The sequence below is a fragment of the Camelus bactrianus genome, chromosome 12 (assembly GCF_048773025.1).
Source record: "Camelus bactrianus isolate YW-2024 breed Bactrian camel chromosome 12, ASM4877302v1, whole genome shotgun sequence".
NCBI lineage: Eukaryota > Metazoa > Chordata > Mammalia > Artiodactyla > Camelidae > Camelus > Camelus bactrianus.
Genome location: NC_133550.1, coordinates 27,192,635 through 27,212,379, shown reverse-complemented (window position 1 = coordinate 27,212,379; position 19,745 = coordinate 27,192,635). Strand labels below are relative to the sequence as shown.

Here is a 19,745-nt window from a genome sequence, read left to right as displayed (position 1 = left end):
CCAGGAACCAGCCGTATCCTGGGAGGCGAGGGCTCCTGCTGTGTCCGGCTTCTGAACTTGCATGCTTACCCATGATGGGAAAGTGCAAAATATGGTCAGACCAGCCTGGGATGAGGAGGGGTCCACTGAAGCGATGTTCCCTGTTTTGCAGAAGTGATCAGCTGGATGTAGGTGACTATATCAAAGCAGTGAATGGCATCAACCTGGCCAAATTCCGCCACGACGAGATCATCAGTTTGCTGAAGAACGTCGGGGAAAGAGTGGTCCTCGAAGTCGAGTATGAGCTGCCGCCAGTCTGTAAGTCATCACAGTCCTGAGGCAGAGCCGCCACACCATGTTGTTGCCTGAGACAATCAGGTTTTGTTTTTTCTTTTTCACCATCGTTGTCTTACTACAGGAATGGCAGAACACGTTTTTTTTTTTTTTTTTGACATGTAAAAATTATTTGAACTGATATACTTATAGCCTATTCAGGAAGAATTTGAAAGAGAATAGATAATGGTAAAAATTATCTAGGACTCATGTTTCCTTAAGGCCATCTGGGGGTTAGGGCCGCCAACTGTCTGCACAGTTGAAATCCACGTATAACTTATAGTCGGCTCTTCGTATGCACGGTTCCTCCGTAACTGAGTTTCCTCCATATCTGCAGATTCGACAAGGGGGTATTGTGTGGAACTGCAGTATTTACTATTGCAAAAATCCACATAGACATGGATTCACGCAGTTCAAAACTCTGTTCTTCAAGGGTCAGCTGTATGTAGTGTAAATGCTTTGGGTCGTGAGGCTGTGAGAGAAAGAGAGTAAAGCAAGGTGAGGGATGGGACTGTTGGGCTGAGGGCGGGACTGCAGTTTTAAATGAAGTGACCAGGAACAGCTTCATTGAGAAAGTGACATTAATCAGTGACTTGAAGGAGGTCAGGAAGTTAGCTCGTTAGCTGTATGGATTTCAGGGGGAAGAGAATTCCAGAGAGAAGGAAAAGCCAATGCTAAGGTCAAAAGGCAGGACTGTATCTGGTGTTGTTCTAGAAACACTGAGAAGGGCAGTGTGGCTGGAGCAGAGGAAGCATGAGGAGAAGTAGGGGAGGCGGTCAGCAGTATAAAGGACAGAGGCAACTTCGAAGGCTACTGGAGGGGCCTTAACATGGTGGATGAAGCAGGGAGGCATGGTATGGTTTGAGGCAGAGGAGTGACATTATCTGATTTGTGTTTTCAAAGGCTCCTCTGGCTGCTGTGGCGAGAACAGCAGGGGCAAGGGTAGAAGCTTTGGAGACCAGTTGGGGGATTATTGCAGTCACCCAGGTGGAAGACAATGGCGAGGATGGTGAAAAGCTCTCACATTCCCCATCTATTTTGAAGACAGAGCCAACAGGATTTCCTGATGGATTTAATATGGGTTGTGCAGAAAGAGGAGTCAAAGACCCCCAGAGGCTTTGAGCCTGAGCAACTGAAAGAATGGAGCTGCCGTTAAAGGGGGTGGTTAAGACTGGGCAGAACTGATCTGTGAGGGGAAGATCAGAAGTTTGTTCCTACAGTTGAGGTGCCTATTTGACCTGCCAGGAGAAAATGTCAGGAAAAGAGTTGGATATCTGGTTTGGAGTTTGGGAGAAAGATCTGGACTAGAAGTGTAAATTTAAGAGCAATGGGGATATAGATGGTGCTTTGGGACCAGATGACAGCACTCAGAGAGTGAGTGTACCTACTTGTTCTTATGAACAGAAAATCTAACACTGAAAATCTACTGGTGATTTTATAACCAAATCAACTGGAGTCTGTGTTCCCGAAACCTTGCTACATTTTTCATTTTCATAAAAGGGAGCAGTAAAATATGGTATTGGGAGCTTGAATTGTGTCATTATTTAAATGTCAATTTTGCCCCTTTCTAGCTTTGTGACTTAGGGCATGCCAGTTAAGCTCTGAGCCGTAGGTTTGTCATCTGTAAAATGGCTGTAGTGGATGTAGAATTTTTGTAAGAATTCAAGACTATAACCATGTGAAGCATTTAGGTCATAATCACATACTCAAAAAGCCTTATTATTATTATTATTATTACACTGAAAATACTGTGTTTTCTTGAACTCACTATCTCAAACCATTGCCAAGGAGTTAAAAGGAGTCAAATATCTCGAGCTAATTAATGCTCTTCGATTAAGCATTTTTATTCTACCGGGGACATGAATATCAACAAAACACAATCTCTTTCTAAGAGGAACTCAGGGTGAGGCCACTGGTGGAGATTTGCCAAGTATTATGGATGATCCAGAGCTGGAAGTTTTGGGGTGGGTTTGAAGGAGGTTATGCAGGCCCAGTAGGAAGATGAACATTCCAGACACAGGGTACAGCAAGGAGGTAAGATGATAGCCCAGAGCACAGGTTGAACTGCAAATGGTTTGGAACTGCTGGAGCAGAAAGGGAAAGACAGGGCCTGGAGAGGGATGAACCCACTCAGGTAAACAGGCACCAAGTGAAGGGGGCCTTATGAGCCATATGGGTGGCATGCGGATGGTGTCACGTGGGCAGTAAGGAGCCTTTAAAGGCTTTTAAGGCTGAGGAGTAGCATCATCAGATCAGAGTTTTTAGATTTATTTTAACAAGTCAAATGGAGAAGAGATCAGAGGCTAGAAGCCCCAAGGCTGTTACAATTTTCCAAAAGAGAGGTAGTGTCCTGAATAAATATAGCATCAGTAGGGTTACAGAGGAGAGGGTGGGTATCAGAAATATTCAGAGGTTAAAACCTGTCATGACTGGGTGGTTATACCAGCCGTTCCTCCTTCACGCAATGAAGCTGATGGGAAAAAGGAAAATATTTTTAAAGGCAAAAGTGTGAATTTTTTGGTAGAAATCAGATAGAAGAGGTCTGTTCTCCAGGGATTATCTCTGACTCTTTCTATTACATTTAGGTAAATTAATAAGATCTTTGAGTTCAGAGAGGTTGAAGGGATTAATAAGCCTCCCTTTCACTGAGCCCAGACAGCTAGAGCAGAAGCAAGCCTCCAGCAGCGAGGCCCCGGGAACAGAGCTGTCTGCTGAAAGACAGGCCACCCCAGACCCAGACTGTAGCTCTCTCAGGAATGACAGCAATATGAGGCTCAGCCAACCCCAGAGTCTGGAAGGAACTGGAGGAAGGGTATGTGTATGTGTGATGGCGAGGCGTTTAGGGGGGTAGGATACAAAGACAGAGACAGAGAGAGACAGAGATCTGATAGAAGGAAAATGAAATTTTGACCTTGAGCAAGTCACTTACCTTTTCTGAGATTCAGTTTCTTTGTGAAAATGAAATAGTCCATCTACAAGAGCTCTAAATTTCTTTTTGATTTTAAAATTATGTGGTGTTTTGAGACTGTATTTAGAATATTACCAGACTGTGTCTTGGGTATTTGTATATCAAAAGTTGGTTTAGAGGACTGCCTTCAAATGTTTTGGTCACATAACCCCTAAAGAATTTTGAGATATTACATCACCATCCAATTTTTAGTTAACACCTAAAATCCTTTATGATAAGCTTAGCGGGGAGGGTATAGCTCAAGTGGTAGAGCTGCATGCTTAGCATGCCAAGGTCCTGGGTTCAACCCCTAGTACATCCTCTAAAAATTTAATTAATTAATTAATAATATGTAGAATAGATAAACAGGATTATACTGTATAGCACAGGGAAATATATACAAGATCTTGTGGTAGCTCACAGTGAAAAAAATGTGACAATGAATATATATGTATGTTCATGTATAACTGAGAAAATGTGCTCTACACTGTAATTTGGCACAACATTGTAAAATGACTATAACGCAATAAAAAAAGTTTTAAAAAAACCTTTATGATAAGCTTAGATGGAAAGGATATAACTTTTGGTATGATGCTATTTTATATGTCTTTAAATACCATTTCCAGTCAAACCTTGGAGTTACAAATTTACCTCATTTATTTAATGGAAAATATCTGCCACAGAATCTTATTGTCAAAGGCAGTGCTCACCATTAAACCATCAGCGATCAGACTAGCTTTCTATCAGAAGGGGTCCTTCCCTGGGGGAGGGTGTAGCTCAAGTGGTACAGCACGGGCTTAGCATGCACAAGGTCCTGGGTTAAACCCCCAGAACCTCCTCCAAAAATAAATAATCAAACCCAATTACCTCCCCCTCAAAAAATATTTTTTAAAGGAGTCTTTCCTTAATTCAGATAAATGTGTTAAAGCATGTCCCTATGTCAGCCTTATTACTTTTCGTTTCTAATTCTAAGAGAGAGAGACAGAGATGATGGTGGGGATAATGATGATGATGACAGGGGAGAGATGGTGGGCGTCCTGGGTCTCTTCCACGTGCTGCATTCTGAGATTTAGTCTGAAGGAGCAGCAGCTACCCAGGGAAAGCTTTCCCTGTGGCAGTGGCAGGGGGAAACCAGGACAAGCCCAACCACAGGAGCACATTTCCAGGCTCTACTCACATCTCTTAACATCCCATTGACCAAAGCAACTCAGATGTGCAGAACCAATGTAATGAGGTGGGAAAGTGCACAACTCCTGTTCTCCTATAGATATTTGGGTTGGGGAGGCCAGGAAATAGTATATAATTTAGAAAAACCAGCTCTACCGTAGTAAAATATAGACTGTCACTTCATGGTATAGAAGTACACGCATATTCACATACGGAAATAAGGGACAACAGTACAACTAGAATACTAAGCAGGAGTCTTTTTGCATTGTAAAAGTGGCTTTTACCTAGCCATTCTGTGTACCCTGTTTGATTCTTTGGGTAAGCCCTTTAATTGGATCTCTGTGTCCACATACACACCCCTAAAGTAATGAGTAAAATTCGTGTGGCAAAACTCATGTGAAAACCCAGTCACTGAGAGCCAGTCATGCAAATAAAAATTATAAAGACCAAAGCTGTTTCACTAAGTGTATTAAAATGTAGTCAAAATTCCCATTTATCTTTGTCAATGATGAAGAGCAATAGTGTGGATAATCTAAAGCTGCAGATAATCCCCAAGTTCTTTATATTGACTTTAGATTTGATTGTAAGATTTTGTGGTCAGTAAGATTTAGTTCAAGCAAAATTAAAATTACAGGGCTTTGCATCCCCAGAACAGCCACTCAGCCAACAAGGACAGGTGGCCCAGAATTGGAATTTGGTTGTCTGTAATTGAAAGTTGATTTAATGATTAAATGAAATAATATTTGTAAACCACTTTGCAGAGTTCCTGGCACACGCTACTCATTAATTATTTCTCCCCATATCTTTTCCTCCCCTCCCTTACCCATATAACAAAAAGGTCATGTTCTTAACCAATTTCATTAAGTGGCTTTCTGGGTCATAGAAATAAGAAAACTTTTGGTTTGAACTCAATTTTTAAAATTTAATTAAAACAGTACCTCAACACTTTCATCTATTTGCATGTACTGTTCCTAGATGATTAGAATAAACTGTAAGTCCCCTGATGGCCAGAATATGACATTTAATTAAATCAGCAGTGTACCAAAACATTTTGTTCAGCTGTAGGTTTATATTGTTTTTCAGCAGACCCAAGTTCTTACTGTAGTTTATGTCCCAGGGTATGTGCAGTTTTGTGAATTTAACTGTGTACTTTTCATAATCATGTCTATTCCTTTGAGGATTCAGGATTTCTAATAATTAAAAAACAATTGTAATTAATGCTTAATTAAAATTACTTTCTATTCCTGTAAATGGCAGGAAACATTCTTTTCAAAGATGTCTTTAAATTCTGTGTGTATTTCTTATTGATAGCTTGATATAATAAACCCTTCAGGATCTAGTAACGATGTGAAAACTGGGTCATTGATCATGAAGACAGCATTAGATAATTAGATATTGTTGTACAAATTCAAGACATGGAGCAAAGACCATCAGTTCTGTAGATGGCAAACTCTTCTGTCTCCATGAATAAAAATATCCTTGTATCCATAATGATAAAATATTAATTTGGGGAAATTTGGGTTTTTTTTTTAATCTAGCAATAGTGTACTGTATAACCAGAATTACTCACCAGTTTCTTTAAAAAAAAAAAAAAGTCTTAAGGAATAGTTTATGACTATTTCTTCATACAATTCATACCCTCAGACTGTGTGTAATATAATTAGAAACTGCAGCTTGGTAATGCAATTTCATTTTGTGAAATGAGAGCAATAACTAGGCAAACATATACCAAGCATGATGGTATCAAGTAAAATTAAGTAGATCTTCATTTTATTAGTCAGTAGTAATATTTTGAATGTAGTTAGAATTTATTTTGCCTTCCAAGTTTCATTTGGGCCGCTGATATCTTTGTTTAATTGCTATGCATCATGTCAGAAAATCAATTTGCATCAGATTAAACTATTAATGGCCATCTGAGAGTAATGCTTTTTCTTCTTGCGCTATCTGCAAAAATAAAGACATTAATTATCTCATAAATTTTACAAAAATCATATTATTTTTGCATTTTACAAAAGGAGAACAATTTTATTTATCCTATGAAGATTATCTTTCTTGTAATACAGAGTTTTAACAATGTGAATATTATGCTCTGTCTAAAAACTGGCTACACAGGAGAAAAGAAAGTACCTATGGTTTTGATTCTACCTGGAACCATATAAGTCACTCACAAAGATAACTATTTTATGATATTTGTATGTCATTCCAATTATTTTTTCTAACATTTTTAAAAAGAAATTTTTGCTGTTTTTTTACTCAACAAGAATTATTTGCAAATACTGTAGTATTTTATGTCTATCAAAAAATTTAAAAATGTTATTATGACGTAATACTTATATTTCCCTCTCTCTTCCCTGCATCCAGCTGTCCAAGGATCGAATGTTATTTTCCGAACTGTGGAGGTCACGTTACACAAAGAAGGCAATACCTTTGGTTTTGTAATACGAGGTAGGTGATGGTTAGAAAATAGAACCAACAGATATTCTTGGGGAATTTTGTCAGTGAAATATTTGGAGGGAACTAGAAAGTCATCATCAAAAAACTGATGTTTTCAGTGCCTAAAGTCACCTTATAACATTTGTACCCATTTTTCTTTAAAGAAACAAAGCAATAATTGGGAATCAAAATGGAATCCAAATGATCTAGCTAATTTATTTCAGTTTGTTAATACTGAGCAAAGAAGCCATTGTTTGTAAAGCTTGTCAATTCATAGTCATCCTACTGATTTGCCACTTTTCAACATATCTTTTGCCTTCCCGCTCATACTTTCTGTGTCATTGAGTCAAAAATGTTGATGAATTCATCTTGATTTGATTTAAAAGACTAGGATTAAGCAACTTTATCTTGTTTTATCTTAAAATACATTTTATTATTGTATTGTCCTAAGAATGGATTCCAGCCAATCTAGTCCCTTGGGCACCTGTATACATCAGCTCAATTCATCTCATTTTCAAATGATATTAATAATAAAAATTTCAAGTGACTCCAGCTTGTCTACAAAACCATTCATTCTGAGCTGCAGTTTTGGCTTTTAATATTTTAGTTTTCTTATTAACAATTTCACCCCTTAAAGACTACACATGCATTAACAACTCGTAATTCCTAGTATGACACTTAGGTTCAATAGGATAGTAGGGAAGCTTCAGGAATTTTTAACATTTCTTGACTTTTTTTTTTTTGTTTTTACCTGTTACACTTTGTATTTAACTAGAGTCCAAATTCTGTCAAAGTTATTAAAATATTAATTAAAATTAACTAAGCATCTTAATAAATATGCATGCATCAAGGGATAAAAGAGATATGTTCACTTACACAGACTTGCCTTAAATCACTAAGCTTTAGGCATTAGGTTTAATTCTATGTCAATCATTTAGCGAATTAATCAATCAAATACTCATTAAGGACACATCAACATATCAGCATAAGGCAGAGTACTATGGAATCAGGAGACAAGACCCCTGTCTACAGGGAATTACAGTCCAGTGAATTTAAGACATAAGTTGATAAAATGCCCAAATGAGTATGAGAGAAAATGGGCAACTAGAAACTCACTGAGTAGTTTACACCAGTAATTATTTTCTGACCAAGTCCTATTTTTAGGTGGAATGACAGATCCCAAGATCACTTACCTTAACCATTGCCGAGTTTCTATATAAAAAGCTAGATGAATGTAATGAAAAGTCAGTGTACAAGTGATTTTACCTCAGAGGGTAGTATTTACTGTTTTTGCAGTATAGATATGAAAGAGTAGTGTGCTTGAATTGCATGCCTACAAGCCTAATTACTAAAATGCTGCAGTAAAAAATACTGCTGGTGCAGATATTCATCACTAGCTGCTGTACGGTTAATCAATAGCAAATCCAATTGCTAATGAAAGAGCTAAACCAACAGTAATTTATCATTAAGAACTAAAAAGAATAGAAGCAGTTGAAATCCACAACCACCTCGAGGCAACTGCTGATATGATGTTAACAAAATGTCCTTCCCACAATTTGCAGGAATTTCAAATATCCACGTGTGCATGTGTAGTAAGAGCTTTTTAATATGAGCCTCGACTCCTACCTGGTACATCATAGGCCATTAATAAATGGATGAATGAATGAATGATGCCTAGATTTGTGTAGACATCAGATTTCTTAGTATTACACTGATTTTAAAACCTTAGTAATAATGAGCCAATTCCAGTTTATGAGTACCACATTTTTGTAGGCTTTAGTAACTCCCTTCGTACATTGGTTGAACATAAAAATTTGTCTAATTTTGCATACTTTTTTAATGGGACTCAATAAAGAACTTACATGTTCAAATCAGTTTGAAGCCCATCTGGAGGATCTTCCTTGCTCAAGTGGCCACCACCTATCCTCTGAGAACCATTGGGTCATCACAAAAAGAGCTGCAGAATGAGAAAGCACTGTGGATAAATGTTATCATGGCAGATAAGACATTATGGCATAAATGGGATTTGAGCTTAATTTAGATCAATGGAGAATATCAGGACATTCAGGAAGGAGGGAGGGGTAGATACTGCAGATGAAGCATGTTCATTTAGTGCTAGAGAATTTCTTCTTACCCAATTAGGACAGGTCTTTGAACAGTAAGCCAGGCTTTTAGCTGATGTATGGAATTAACATTTCTAATGCTATGTGTAACATTAAAAAATCTTGACTGCCCAAACAATAGAACCTTCCATCAATAAAATGAAAAATGATGCTCTGGCCTAAATAATGAAGAGTTAAGTTTCTGTTAATTCCTTTGCCACCAAACCAAGGAAGATGGTTTGGGCTAACAGGAAAATCACTCTGCCACTAAGTTGCTTTTTATTTTAGCTGAGGAAGTTTCTCTAGTCATTCTCAACTGTAAAATTGTAGGTATGTGTACAGATTTAACACATGGAGCCCAATATTCAGATTCAGTCTGCGCTGGGTCCCTGGCATTGATATTTTTTAAAAAGCATGCCAGGTGGCTGATATTAATAAGCAACCAGGGTTGAAAATATCAGTGGGCTCTAAGTCGTCTTTTACTTTACAGCTCCAAACATCCAGAACCTAAGTGTGAATCACAAAGTACACTTGGTTCATTATTTCCAATAATGGTAAAACATCACAAATCAAGAAATTCTCACACTTTAACGTACACTCACTGTTGCATATTTATATTTCCAGATCAAAATAATGGAAAGGTTTCTTACTGTCTTCAGCCCCTATCCTTTTCTAAATCAATAACCCTCAGGGGAAAGCCAAACCTCTCTCTTTAGGATCACCTTTCAAAAGAGAAGTTACATAATGGTATTTACATAAATATAGTCAATCATGTGCTATAACTTATTGTCAATTTCCATTTAAATTTTTTTTCTGAACGTTACAAATTTCCTATTTTAAGTAAGAGAGAATTTTAAAAGAAGCCATCAAACTGAATGAAAGAAATTAAATACTGAAATGGAGCTTTTACCAATCAGCCAGACTGAATAAATCACTTGTAAAGAAATGAGCATAAAGGAAGCATGTGCTTTCATCAGGAACAGTGAATGTCTTAATTTTTCTCTTAGGCTAGGTTCTTTAAGTTGATCTCTCTACCTCTGCCAGATTTGGGAAATGTCAGTCTGTCCTCCCAGACAAACATAAATGTTAAAGAAAAAATACTTGATGGCAACATTTATACTTACTACACACTGGCAAACCAGAGACCATCCAGATGGGCAGCCACGATAGTGATATATGAGGAAATCAGGTCATACAAACAATAATTAGGAAACTGGAAGTGGATGGAGGATGGTTCAAGATGGTGGTATAGGAGGATCCTGAACTCACTTCCTTCCACAGATGCAACAAATATACAGCTATACATAAAAAAATTTCCTCTAAAAAGAACCTAAGAAAATGCTGAATTCCAGCTCCCTAACAAAGGATAAAAAGGCCACATCAAGACAGGAATAATCCTTCAAGACTGGGAGAGAGCTGTTTTAAATAATGCATAGAAACAAACACAGAGAGTCAAGCAAAATGAGGAAACAGAGGAAAACGTTCCAAACGAAGGAACAAGATAAAACTTCAACGGTGAGGGGAACCCTAATGAAATGGAGATAAGTAATTTACCTGATAAAGAGTTCAAAGTAATGGTCATTAAAGATGCTCACCAAATTCAGGAAAAGAATGCATGAACACAGTGAGAACTTCAACAAAGAGGAAGAACACATGAGAAAGGACCAAACAGAAGAATATAATAACTGAACTGAAAAGCATTCTAGAGGGCTCAGTAGCAGATTGATGGATCAGAAGAACAGACCAGTTACCTGGAAGACAAGGTGGTAGAAATCACTCAAACAGAGTAGCCAAAAGAAAAAAGAATTTTTAAAAAAAGAGGATAACTTAAGGAACTTGTGGGACAACATAAAGAATACTAGCATTCACATTTTAGGAGTCCCAGAAAGAGGAGAGAGAGAGAGAAAAGAGCAGAAAACTTATTTGAAGAAATAATGGCTGTAAACTTTTCTAATCTAGAGAAGGACACAGACATCCAGATCCAGGAAGCGCAGAGAAACCCAAACAATATAAACCCAAAGAGATCCACACTAAGACACGTTATAACTAAAATATCAAAAGTTAAAGAAAATTTTGAACACAGTAAGAGAAAAAAAAAGGGGGGAACCCCCATAAGACTGTCAGCTGGTTTTTTTTCAGCAGAAAATTTGCAGACCAGAAGGGAGTGACTTGATATATTCAAAGTGCTAGAGGAAAAAACTTCCAACCAAGAATACTCTACCTAGCAAGATTAAGATTCAGAATTGAATGAGAGATAAAGAATTTTCCAGACAAGCAATAGCAAAAGTAGTTCATTACCACTAAACTGGCCTTACAAGAAATGTTAAAGGGACATCTTTAAGCTGTGAAGAAAAGGCCCTAAACATAATTAAGAAAACATATGAAAGAAAAAGTCTCACTGGTAAAAGCAAATATATGGTAAAGGTAGTGGATCAACCACTTACAAAGTTAGTGTGAAGTTAAAAGACAGAACTAGTAAAATTAGCTATAACTACAGTAACTAGTTGAGGGATACACAAAAAGGTACAAAATGAACATCAGAAACAAAACATGGTGGGGGTACTAAAAATGTCGTGATTTTAAAATGCACTAATATTTTTAACACCCTCATTTTAAAAAAATTTTTTAACACCTTTATTGTGGTATGATTCCTGTACAATAAACTACACATACTTCACATGGAAGTTTGATGAATTTTGATAGATGTGTACACCAGCGAAACCACTACCACCATCAAGGTAGCTGACATTTCCATCATTTCAGCCATTCGAACTTTTTTCTTTTTTTTAATACTTGGATTTTTTTCCTTTTACTTGTTGCTTCCTTTATGTCAGATTGTAGACTCACCTATGTTATAGTCCAGGTTGATTAACACCAGGGGTACCTACCTACACTTTGTTTACAGCCAGCAGCTGTTCTAATTGGACTAGAACTTGTAATTACTTGATGCTTTTATCACACTAGCTATTAAACAGTTTATGTATGTATCACCGCAGATTACAGTCATATATTTATTGAGAGGTGGAGAAATGTTGACTTCAAACATACAGTCTGTATAAAATGAGTAAGATGTTTAAGGCTGTTGCATGCCAGAAGGAAAACTTCACATGTACAACAATAAAATGAACCTCACTTTCTCAGCTGATACTTTGTAACTGAATTTTTTTAATGGCAGCAATGAGAGCATTTTGTAAGCCGCATTCCTTCTCCTTGCTAGGGGGAGCACATGACGATAGGAATAAATCTCGTCCTGTGGTAATAACCTGTGTTCGTCCTGGAGGGCCTGCCGACAGGTAAGCTTCATCTTTCTGTGTCCCCATCCAAACAGATTAAATAAAGCTGGGGACTTTGGCATACAAGTGGATGAATTAGAAATTTCACAGCAACAGATAGATATTAAATAAATATGTTGGAATGTGAAAACAGAAAGAGTTCAGGCTGTGGAATCAGAGGAAAGAAAATTTAACTCCAGCTTCAAGTTCTTACTACCTTGTTTTGGGCAAGTGACTTAACAGCTCTAAGCTCAGTTCCCTCCAGTGTAAAATGTAGATAATGGTGCCTACCTTTCAAGGTAGGCATTTTTTCATTTTATCAAAGCCTGGAGATTTATGGTGCCTTGCAGAGGGCCTGTCATACCTGAGAGGCAGTTGATAAAAGGCAGCCAGCTCTTTTAAGGAAGGCCCTTGACACACATCCTCTCCAACTGCTCATCTCCTAACCTGGAAAGAGAGGTCGTGGTGTTCTGACTCTTACTGTTGCCAACATCCTTATCCTTATGACTGCCCTTTGATGGTGACCATGGATGTCCGAATGGAAGTGACTTTTAGTGAAAGTGAAGGCGTATTGTTGGTGTTAGTGTCTAGAGCTTTCTCTTCCTTGCTAGTTTGAATATCTGAAGGAAGCCCCTTCAGCTGTCCCACCATAAACATTGTGGGGTCTCCAGTAGACTCACAATTTAGATTTCCCAGGAGATGCTTATCTTTGTGTTCATTTCCCACAGCAGAAGTCCACTCCATCGTGATGGGAGAACACAACTCCCGCCTTTCTGTATTGTTGAAGGGGAGGAGGAAATGCGCTGGTTACCCCTGACTCTGCACTGTGTTTCAGACTAGGATGAATGTTTGAAACCTTTTCATAAGCAGGAGAAATAGTCCTAATAATAAATACTGCTTATGGAGCATCCACTATGTGCCAGGAGCTGTGATAAGTGCTTGGCAGACATTGTCTTATTGTATCCTCACAACCACCCACTAGATGAGGTGTTTTTATACACATTACAGGGGACAAAACCGAAACCCATTCTGTTTCAATAACTCGCCAGCTAGTACATGAATGAAGTAAGAGAGGAATTCAGATTTATTTTCCTTCAAAGCTCATACTGTTGGCTCACTTTTTGAAAATGTTGATGTTTAATGTAAAATAAGAAGATATGAAGACACTGGTTTCTCCCCTCTGCTAAAGTGTATTTGCCTTTGCAGAGGATAATACAAAGTCAAAATTTCCAGGGAAATCTTGCCATTTTTTTCCTTCCCTTGCTTTTCTTGTAAATTGTTTTTCCTGAAGCAAATGAGGGTATTTCTGTTTCTTATTAACATTTAGATCTGGAATTGACAGAAATTTCAGAAGCAGGCTTTAGTTTGTGAGTGATGTAGTACCAAATTAATGTAGGACTAAAGGAAATCTAAGAATTTAAGATAAAGATTTAGAATCAAAATACCTAGAGGGTTATCTAGGTGAAAGATATTTAAAACATCATTTTTATTCTTTTCAAGTCCTAGACTTGTAATCCCTACATCTGATTATCTCATCTTTGTGACCCTGCATGAGGCAGGAGGGTTATAACCTGGAAGCCTTCCTGGCTAGACTTCAGTGGTGTCATTGCTGTCCTGGGGCATCTTCTCCCAGTGCCTTGAGTGTCTTCGGTCACAGAAAAGAGAGTAGTATCTGCCTGGCTTTTCTAGTGAACATGAGACTGAATCAATTTAATGATCACCAAATGGCCATATAAATCAGTAGAAAAATTTACAGACTAGGGAAATTGTTCACCAGCGTTCCCTCTCCTGCTTGAGTTCACTGGTAATAAATTGATTGGAATCAGCAGGCTTTTCTGCTCACCTGGCTTTGGAGAAACAGATTAATGCTATTTCCTGGGCTCCAATAAATCAAATTTTAGACATTTTGGCAAAAATCTAGAAAAGGAAAAATGTGCCTTTGTTACTTTTGCACCCCAAGACTTAATTATGGGTAACTTAGTTATTTGCTGATGTATAGTTATTTTCTTGTTACTGATTTTCCTATGGCAGCAATTTTCTGTTCAGGGTTACCTCTTTACTTTCTTAACGTCACACTTGGTGCTTCAGAGGAAATGCAAATGAAATGGTTGGTAGAATGTGTGTGAAAGAACCACTCTGGCTAAGTGACTATCAATGAGAAGCCCCATGAGGCTAAGTTAATAAGACCGTTTCTTTATTCTCCCTTCAGAGAGGGCACAATCAAACCTGGCGATAGGTTGCTCAGTGTGGATGGAATTCGGCTTCTTGGAAGCACGCATGCTGAAGCCATGAGTATTCTTAAGCAGTGTGGACAAGAAGCGACGTTGCTGATAGAATACGACGTCTCAGTCATGGGTATGTGAGAGCCCTGAGGGTGGGATCTCTAAGCTCTCCATCACGTCACTGTCCATCCCCGATAAACCCCTTTGGGTTAAGAATGAACTGTTACGTCCTCCTGTAGCAGACAGAATTTCATCAATACTATCTTATTACTCTGTTTGAGTTCAGGAAGAGGCGAAGTATACTCAGCGATTTAGAGTTCTTGTGTCAATAGATTCTATAATAACATCTCATTCTGTCAGCGTGTTTCACCTAGTAATCAGCTCTTCTGTGTGGGTTACCCTTTGGCCGGAAAGTATTTTCCCCTCCAAATCACAAAAATGGTATTATTAACTTAGGGGTTGGTGCTTTTTCCTTTACTACATGGAAACTGGAAACAGTAGGGGATTCCTTTCCTTCTTATAACTTTACAATATGAAGCCAGTAATCAAAATCAAGGGAAATTAACATTTTATCCTGAGACTTTGGGGCAAAGAAAGCAAAGGGAGTACATTGATTCAGACAAGAAGTTGAGTGCAGTATTCTTTCTTTAAATAATGATTCCAATAGAAAGTAATTCTATTTCTACCATCACACTGGAAAGATTCTCTCATGTGGCCTGTCAGTGTGCAGGGAGAGCCAAAGTTTTGTGTAGTGTTGACTAAGGCAGAGAAATTATGAGAGAATGAACTGGGACCTGAAATTGAACCTTAAATCACGTTGTAAGTACTTGTTACAATGATCAGACTTGATTGTGTGACCTGACTTTACCAGCAGGTTTTATGCTGGTGAAATGTAGCCGAGAAAAAGACACTTACTCTGTAACTGGAAACAGCTTTATTTCCCACTCTGTATGATTCATGCAGAACAACGTTGCTTGAAGGTATTCCCAATCTGTCTGCTGGCCTGAAATGTCTTAGAGAGGTGTGAGGTTTCTTGCAAGCCTTAAAGTGTGAGAGTTAAGGAGTCCTTAGCACACTAAGTGGTATGATATGCCCTTGACATGGAAAGGTCAGGAATCGAGTGAACTTTCTTCCCTCCATTCTTCCTTTCTCTTGTCTTCTCTTTCTCCTTCTTTTCTTTCTCTTTTTACTTTTTTTTATAGGGTTTTTGAGTTAGGTGATTTGGGTTCTGTTTTCAGCTCTACTGATTTCTAGCTATGACTTTGGACCATGTTACTGATTTCCCTGTGCCTTTGTTACGTCATCTGTCAAATGGAGACTAGCAGTGCCTATTACAAGGCAGTTATCAGTGCCACCAACCACCCAGACCCGAGAGTGCCGATTCAGGCATGCTCCCTCCTCACCAAGCGCCCTCCCCTCCTGGGGCCTTGGTGGTCGCACTGACAGCATCCTCAGGCCAGGCCGTGGGGAGAGGGGTCGGCCTGGAGGCAGTGGTGGGGTCAGCACTGGGGGTCCACCAAAAGCAGGACTGTGGAACCCACAGAGTCGGGGAAGGTAGCCCTGGAAGGGCCATGATGCTGCCCACTCCAACTCCCTCAGTCTGGGCTTCAGCGAGGCGGAAGCGTGGTTAAGGCAGAGCCCCTGCAGATGAGCCAGCCTCGCAGGGAAGAATTCGCCCACTCGCCCACCACCTCTTCCTCTGCACTTGGGCAACCACCTCAGGGAGAGTCCCGTGCAGCCTTCCGTTCCCTTCCTCTCTGACCACTGGGTGGCTGCTGGGTTGATGCTGGGTTGATGCTGGGGGGGTGATACGAAAGTGTTTCCTGTTTTCCCACACCACTATTGGCATTTTGAAGAGGCCCAGTGTGTTTTAAGGCCTTGAGACCAGCAGAGCCCCCAGTGGTAGCCAGGGGTAAGGATCACCAAGAGGCATGGTGAGGACTTGGCCCTGCCTACATCTGCCTTCCCAAGAAAGGGCTAAGAAGAAAAAGACAAGGCTTCTAGCATATTTCTTGCCAATTTCTGTTTCTAGCTTGTCTACTTTGTGGAGTATCTGAGTGTTGCTTAGAAGCATATTCGTTAAACTTGCTTTAGGTTTTGTGCTAGAGGCAATGAGTTGGGCAAAAAGGTGAGGAAAAGTGCTGAAAGGTAGAATTAAGTAGGTTTGACAGGATTGCTAGAGCTTGGAGGCAGCATTGGCAAAGACCAACATGTTTGCAGGCACTTGACTTGGAGACAGTAGCAGACTCTGGGTCTGAGATCTTTCTGGATGTTCTTGGCTGCCAGTTCTTGAGGATTATTTCTTCTTTGGCACAGAGGGAATTTCCTCAACAGACATCTTCAGGTGCCTATTGGGTCTCTCCTTCAAAAAACAAATTGTTCATTTAGTAAATGTTTGTGATCTGTGATTTAAGTTGATGGAGATGCTGGAAGTACAAGAATAAATATGAAATGACCACTTTCCTCCAGGAGCTCTCCTGCAATTTTCATTTCAATAACTTGGACAAGCCTGAGAGGGTTGTCCCACAGATGCAAGAGAGAAAGGATAATGAGGTTATTTTGATGCTGTAGTCTTTCCTGGAGAGACTGGGAAAGACTTTGAATTACAAAAGAAGTTACTCCTAGTTTAAGCGTCTCCTCCACACTCCCTCCTCTCCACAAGCTACAGTGATGCATTTTCCAGATAAAACAACCTATAAAGCAAAGAGCCCCAGACAATAAAGCTCAACAGAACCTAACTAAAGAAAGATTGACGAAAGATTGAGCTATGTGCCCAGCCTCATGTTGAGCACTTTAGGGGATATCAAAAAAGTAAAGGAAACAGCCCTTACTCTCAGGTTTATCCTTCAGTTAGTTTAAATTTTGGGCAGAAGGGGAGCAAAATGTGATGAGAAAGAAGGATTATAAACAACTGGCATCGAAAATTGGATTTAGTGATTTGAGGCTGACTTCAAGCCTTTCAGTTCAGTTGTAGGGTTTCTTATCCTTCAGTGGGAGAAGTGAGAAATGCAGACATTTGGGGAGAGGCAGGAGAAATCTGATGTCCTTTTTAGAAAGAATGTTTGATAAATGATGTGTCTGGATGACTTTATTTTCTAGAATTCCTCAGAAAACTTATTTTGTTTAAACCTTTGCTGAAAATATTTCTAAAATATGTTTTTAAGAATATATATTAAATTAAAGATACTTGGGCAGAGGAGCACACAGTTCTCAGGGCCATCGTTCGAAACATCAATCCTTAGGCCAGTGTTACGGAGTCAGGAGGGGCAGATCATACCAGATCTGTGCTGGCTTATACCTTAACTCAGGATTTTTAACAATTACAAGATTCTCCATCAATTTTTTATTTTATAACTTTCCACTTTCTTCCATGGGAAGAGCTGGGAGGGGGGTTGCTGGTCCTGCAATTCCTATGGATTTCTTGTTGGCCATATTAAACAAGGCTAACTGTAGTGTAATTTATCAAGCTTTCTTACTAAGAGACAGAAATCTAGGTCATTTTAGTAGAGGTCAAATGTAACCTACAAACTATTGTGGTTGATAATAAAGATGGAAAGATAACATTTGAAATACTTCTCCCAAATGTCACGAATTTCCCCCACTATTGTTCCCAATATTTACTGTTCGCATGCATAAACCTTTCAGAAATACACTGTACATACGTATATATCTCTTCAAGTCCGTCCACCTCCCTTCCTCACCCTGCTGCTATTTGGTGTCCTCAGTCTCTCATTTTCTCTCCCTTTTGAACTCCTATTTCACTTTCTTGGCAACTCTTGAGGGTATTTACATTGTCTTAGTTATTGATGAATTTTTCTCTTGTGCGGCTGGGTTCCATAAATTCAGTGGCGACGTTCGTAAACGTCTTTTTTTTTTTCCTGGCTGATTTCTATTGCCCCTCACATGGAGGCTTCAGATATACATAGGCGGCTCTTAATGATAACGGTGGACTGAGCAGTGCGTTCACCCATAGATTAGCTGTTCTTACGACTAATCGTCATTAAGTGGGTATGCATACAGTATAGCAAAACACCAGGGTTTATGCTGTAGGTTTAGAATGAAGTGATTTCATAACATCATCTTACACTGCAGAATGACCTTATGCATCTTTGAGTCACAAAACCTCTTAATCTACCTGTGGTATTTTTATGAATTCCTGTAAGTCTGTGATTCTCTCTGACTATTTCTTTGTTTGGCTTCAAACCTTTCCTTCTATTTCTTTCAATTTTCCTGGACTAAGCCAGCAAGCAAAACCAAGGATACTGAGAAAAATATTACCCTTTTCTTAGAAATGCCCAAATGGATTACATCTTTGCCCAGCTGTATGGATAGGCCTTACTTACATTCAATCCTAAGCACACACAAAATAGTCATTTTCAAGCAATTGTTTTTATCAGGGATGAATTTGAATGTGATGAGTCATCAGAAGAGATGATTAATTTCATTGCAACCAAAAAGTATGCAGGTTTATTGGTGTTATCATAACTGGCTCTTGGCTATGCTTTGCATTTCATTTTTCAAAGGTCCTTCCAGCTCTAATATCCAATGACTCTGTGAATTTAGTAACTTCTCTTAAAAGATTTCAGAAGTTTCCGTTTTTTAAAAATTGATGTAACTGTAACTCCAAAGCAAAAAATTAAAAATAAAAATAGTTTCAAATAACATTTAACTGTTGTTCATACTGAATTAAAATGATTACAGCTTAAACCACTGTTTAAGTCTAGTCCCCTCATGTTACAAGAGAGAAACAGTGGTTCTCACTTGTAGATTGAAAAGACCCTTTAGATTCTATCACAATAAATATCACCTAAAATATAGTCAAATGGGACCTTAGGGAAAAGGAAGATGTTAAATTACTAGTCCATGTTACCCCAATTCCAACACCACTACTCATCCTCTTTGCACCAAAAATAATATTAAACTTCTAGAAGGAGTGCCTGAATGACATCCTACAGAATTCTGTATTCTTACATGAGTGTTACTCAGGTACTTAAAAATGTCCGTGAGTACCTCTTCCACTAGAGTCAGACTATCCAAATTATTTCAGGGATCCAGAAACTAAAAACTAACTTATTAGGGATGAGCCTTCAAGGTACCTGCCTGCCCCTCTAGCCCCAAGAAACAATCAGGGTGTAACAAGCATGAGCAAGCAGGGAACAGAGTGTGGGGCCGCCATGGCTCAGAAGACAGGGACCGAGTGAGTGGGCTGTGCAAATGGGTTATGGGGAGAATCTCAGCTCTCACCTCTGATACTCTGCCAGAAGTCTTCACACTCCTCCCAGAGGCCCTC

At 38.9% G+C, this 19,745-nt stretch overlaps 1 protein-coding gene across 8 annotated transcripts in view; it reads left to right on the top strand.

The window, feature by feature from the left end:
* The window catches only part of GRIP1 (glutamate receptor interacting protein 1), a 615,139-nt gene that overhangs the window by 463,209 nt on the left and 132,185 nt on the right, over positions 1 to 19,745 (top strand). For all 8 annotated transcript variants that reach the window (XM_074375094.1, XM_074375092.1, XM_074375093.1 and 5 more), the window contains exons 4-7: positions 152 to 297; positions 6,788 to 6,871; positions 12,179 to 12,254; positions 14,443 to 14,588. In XM_074375094.1, the coding sequence (XP_074231195.1) occupies positions 152 to 297; positions 6,788 to 6,871; positions 12,179 to 12,254; positions 14,443 to 14,588 (452 nt within the window). The remainder of the gene's footprint in view (positions 1 to 151; positions 298 to 6,787; positions 6,872 to 12,178; positions 12,255 to 14,442; positions 14,589 to 19,745) is intronic.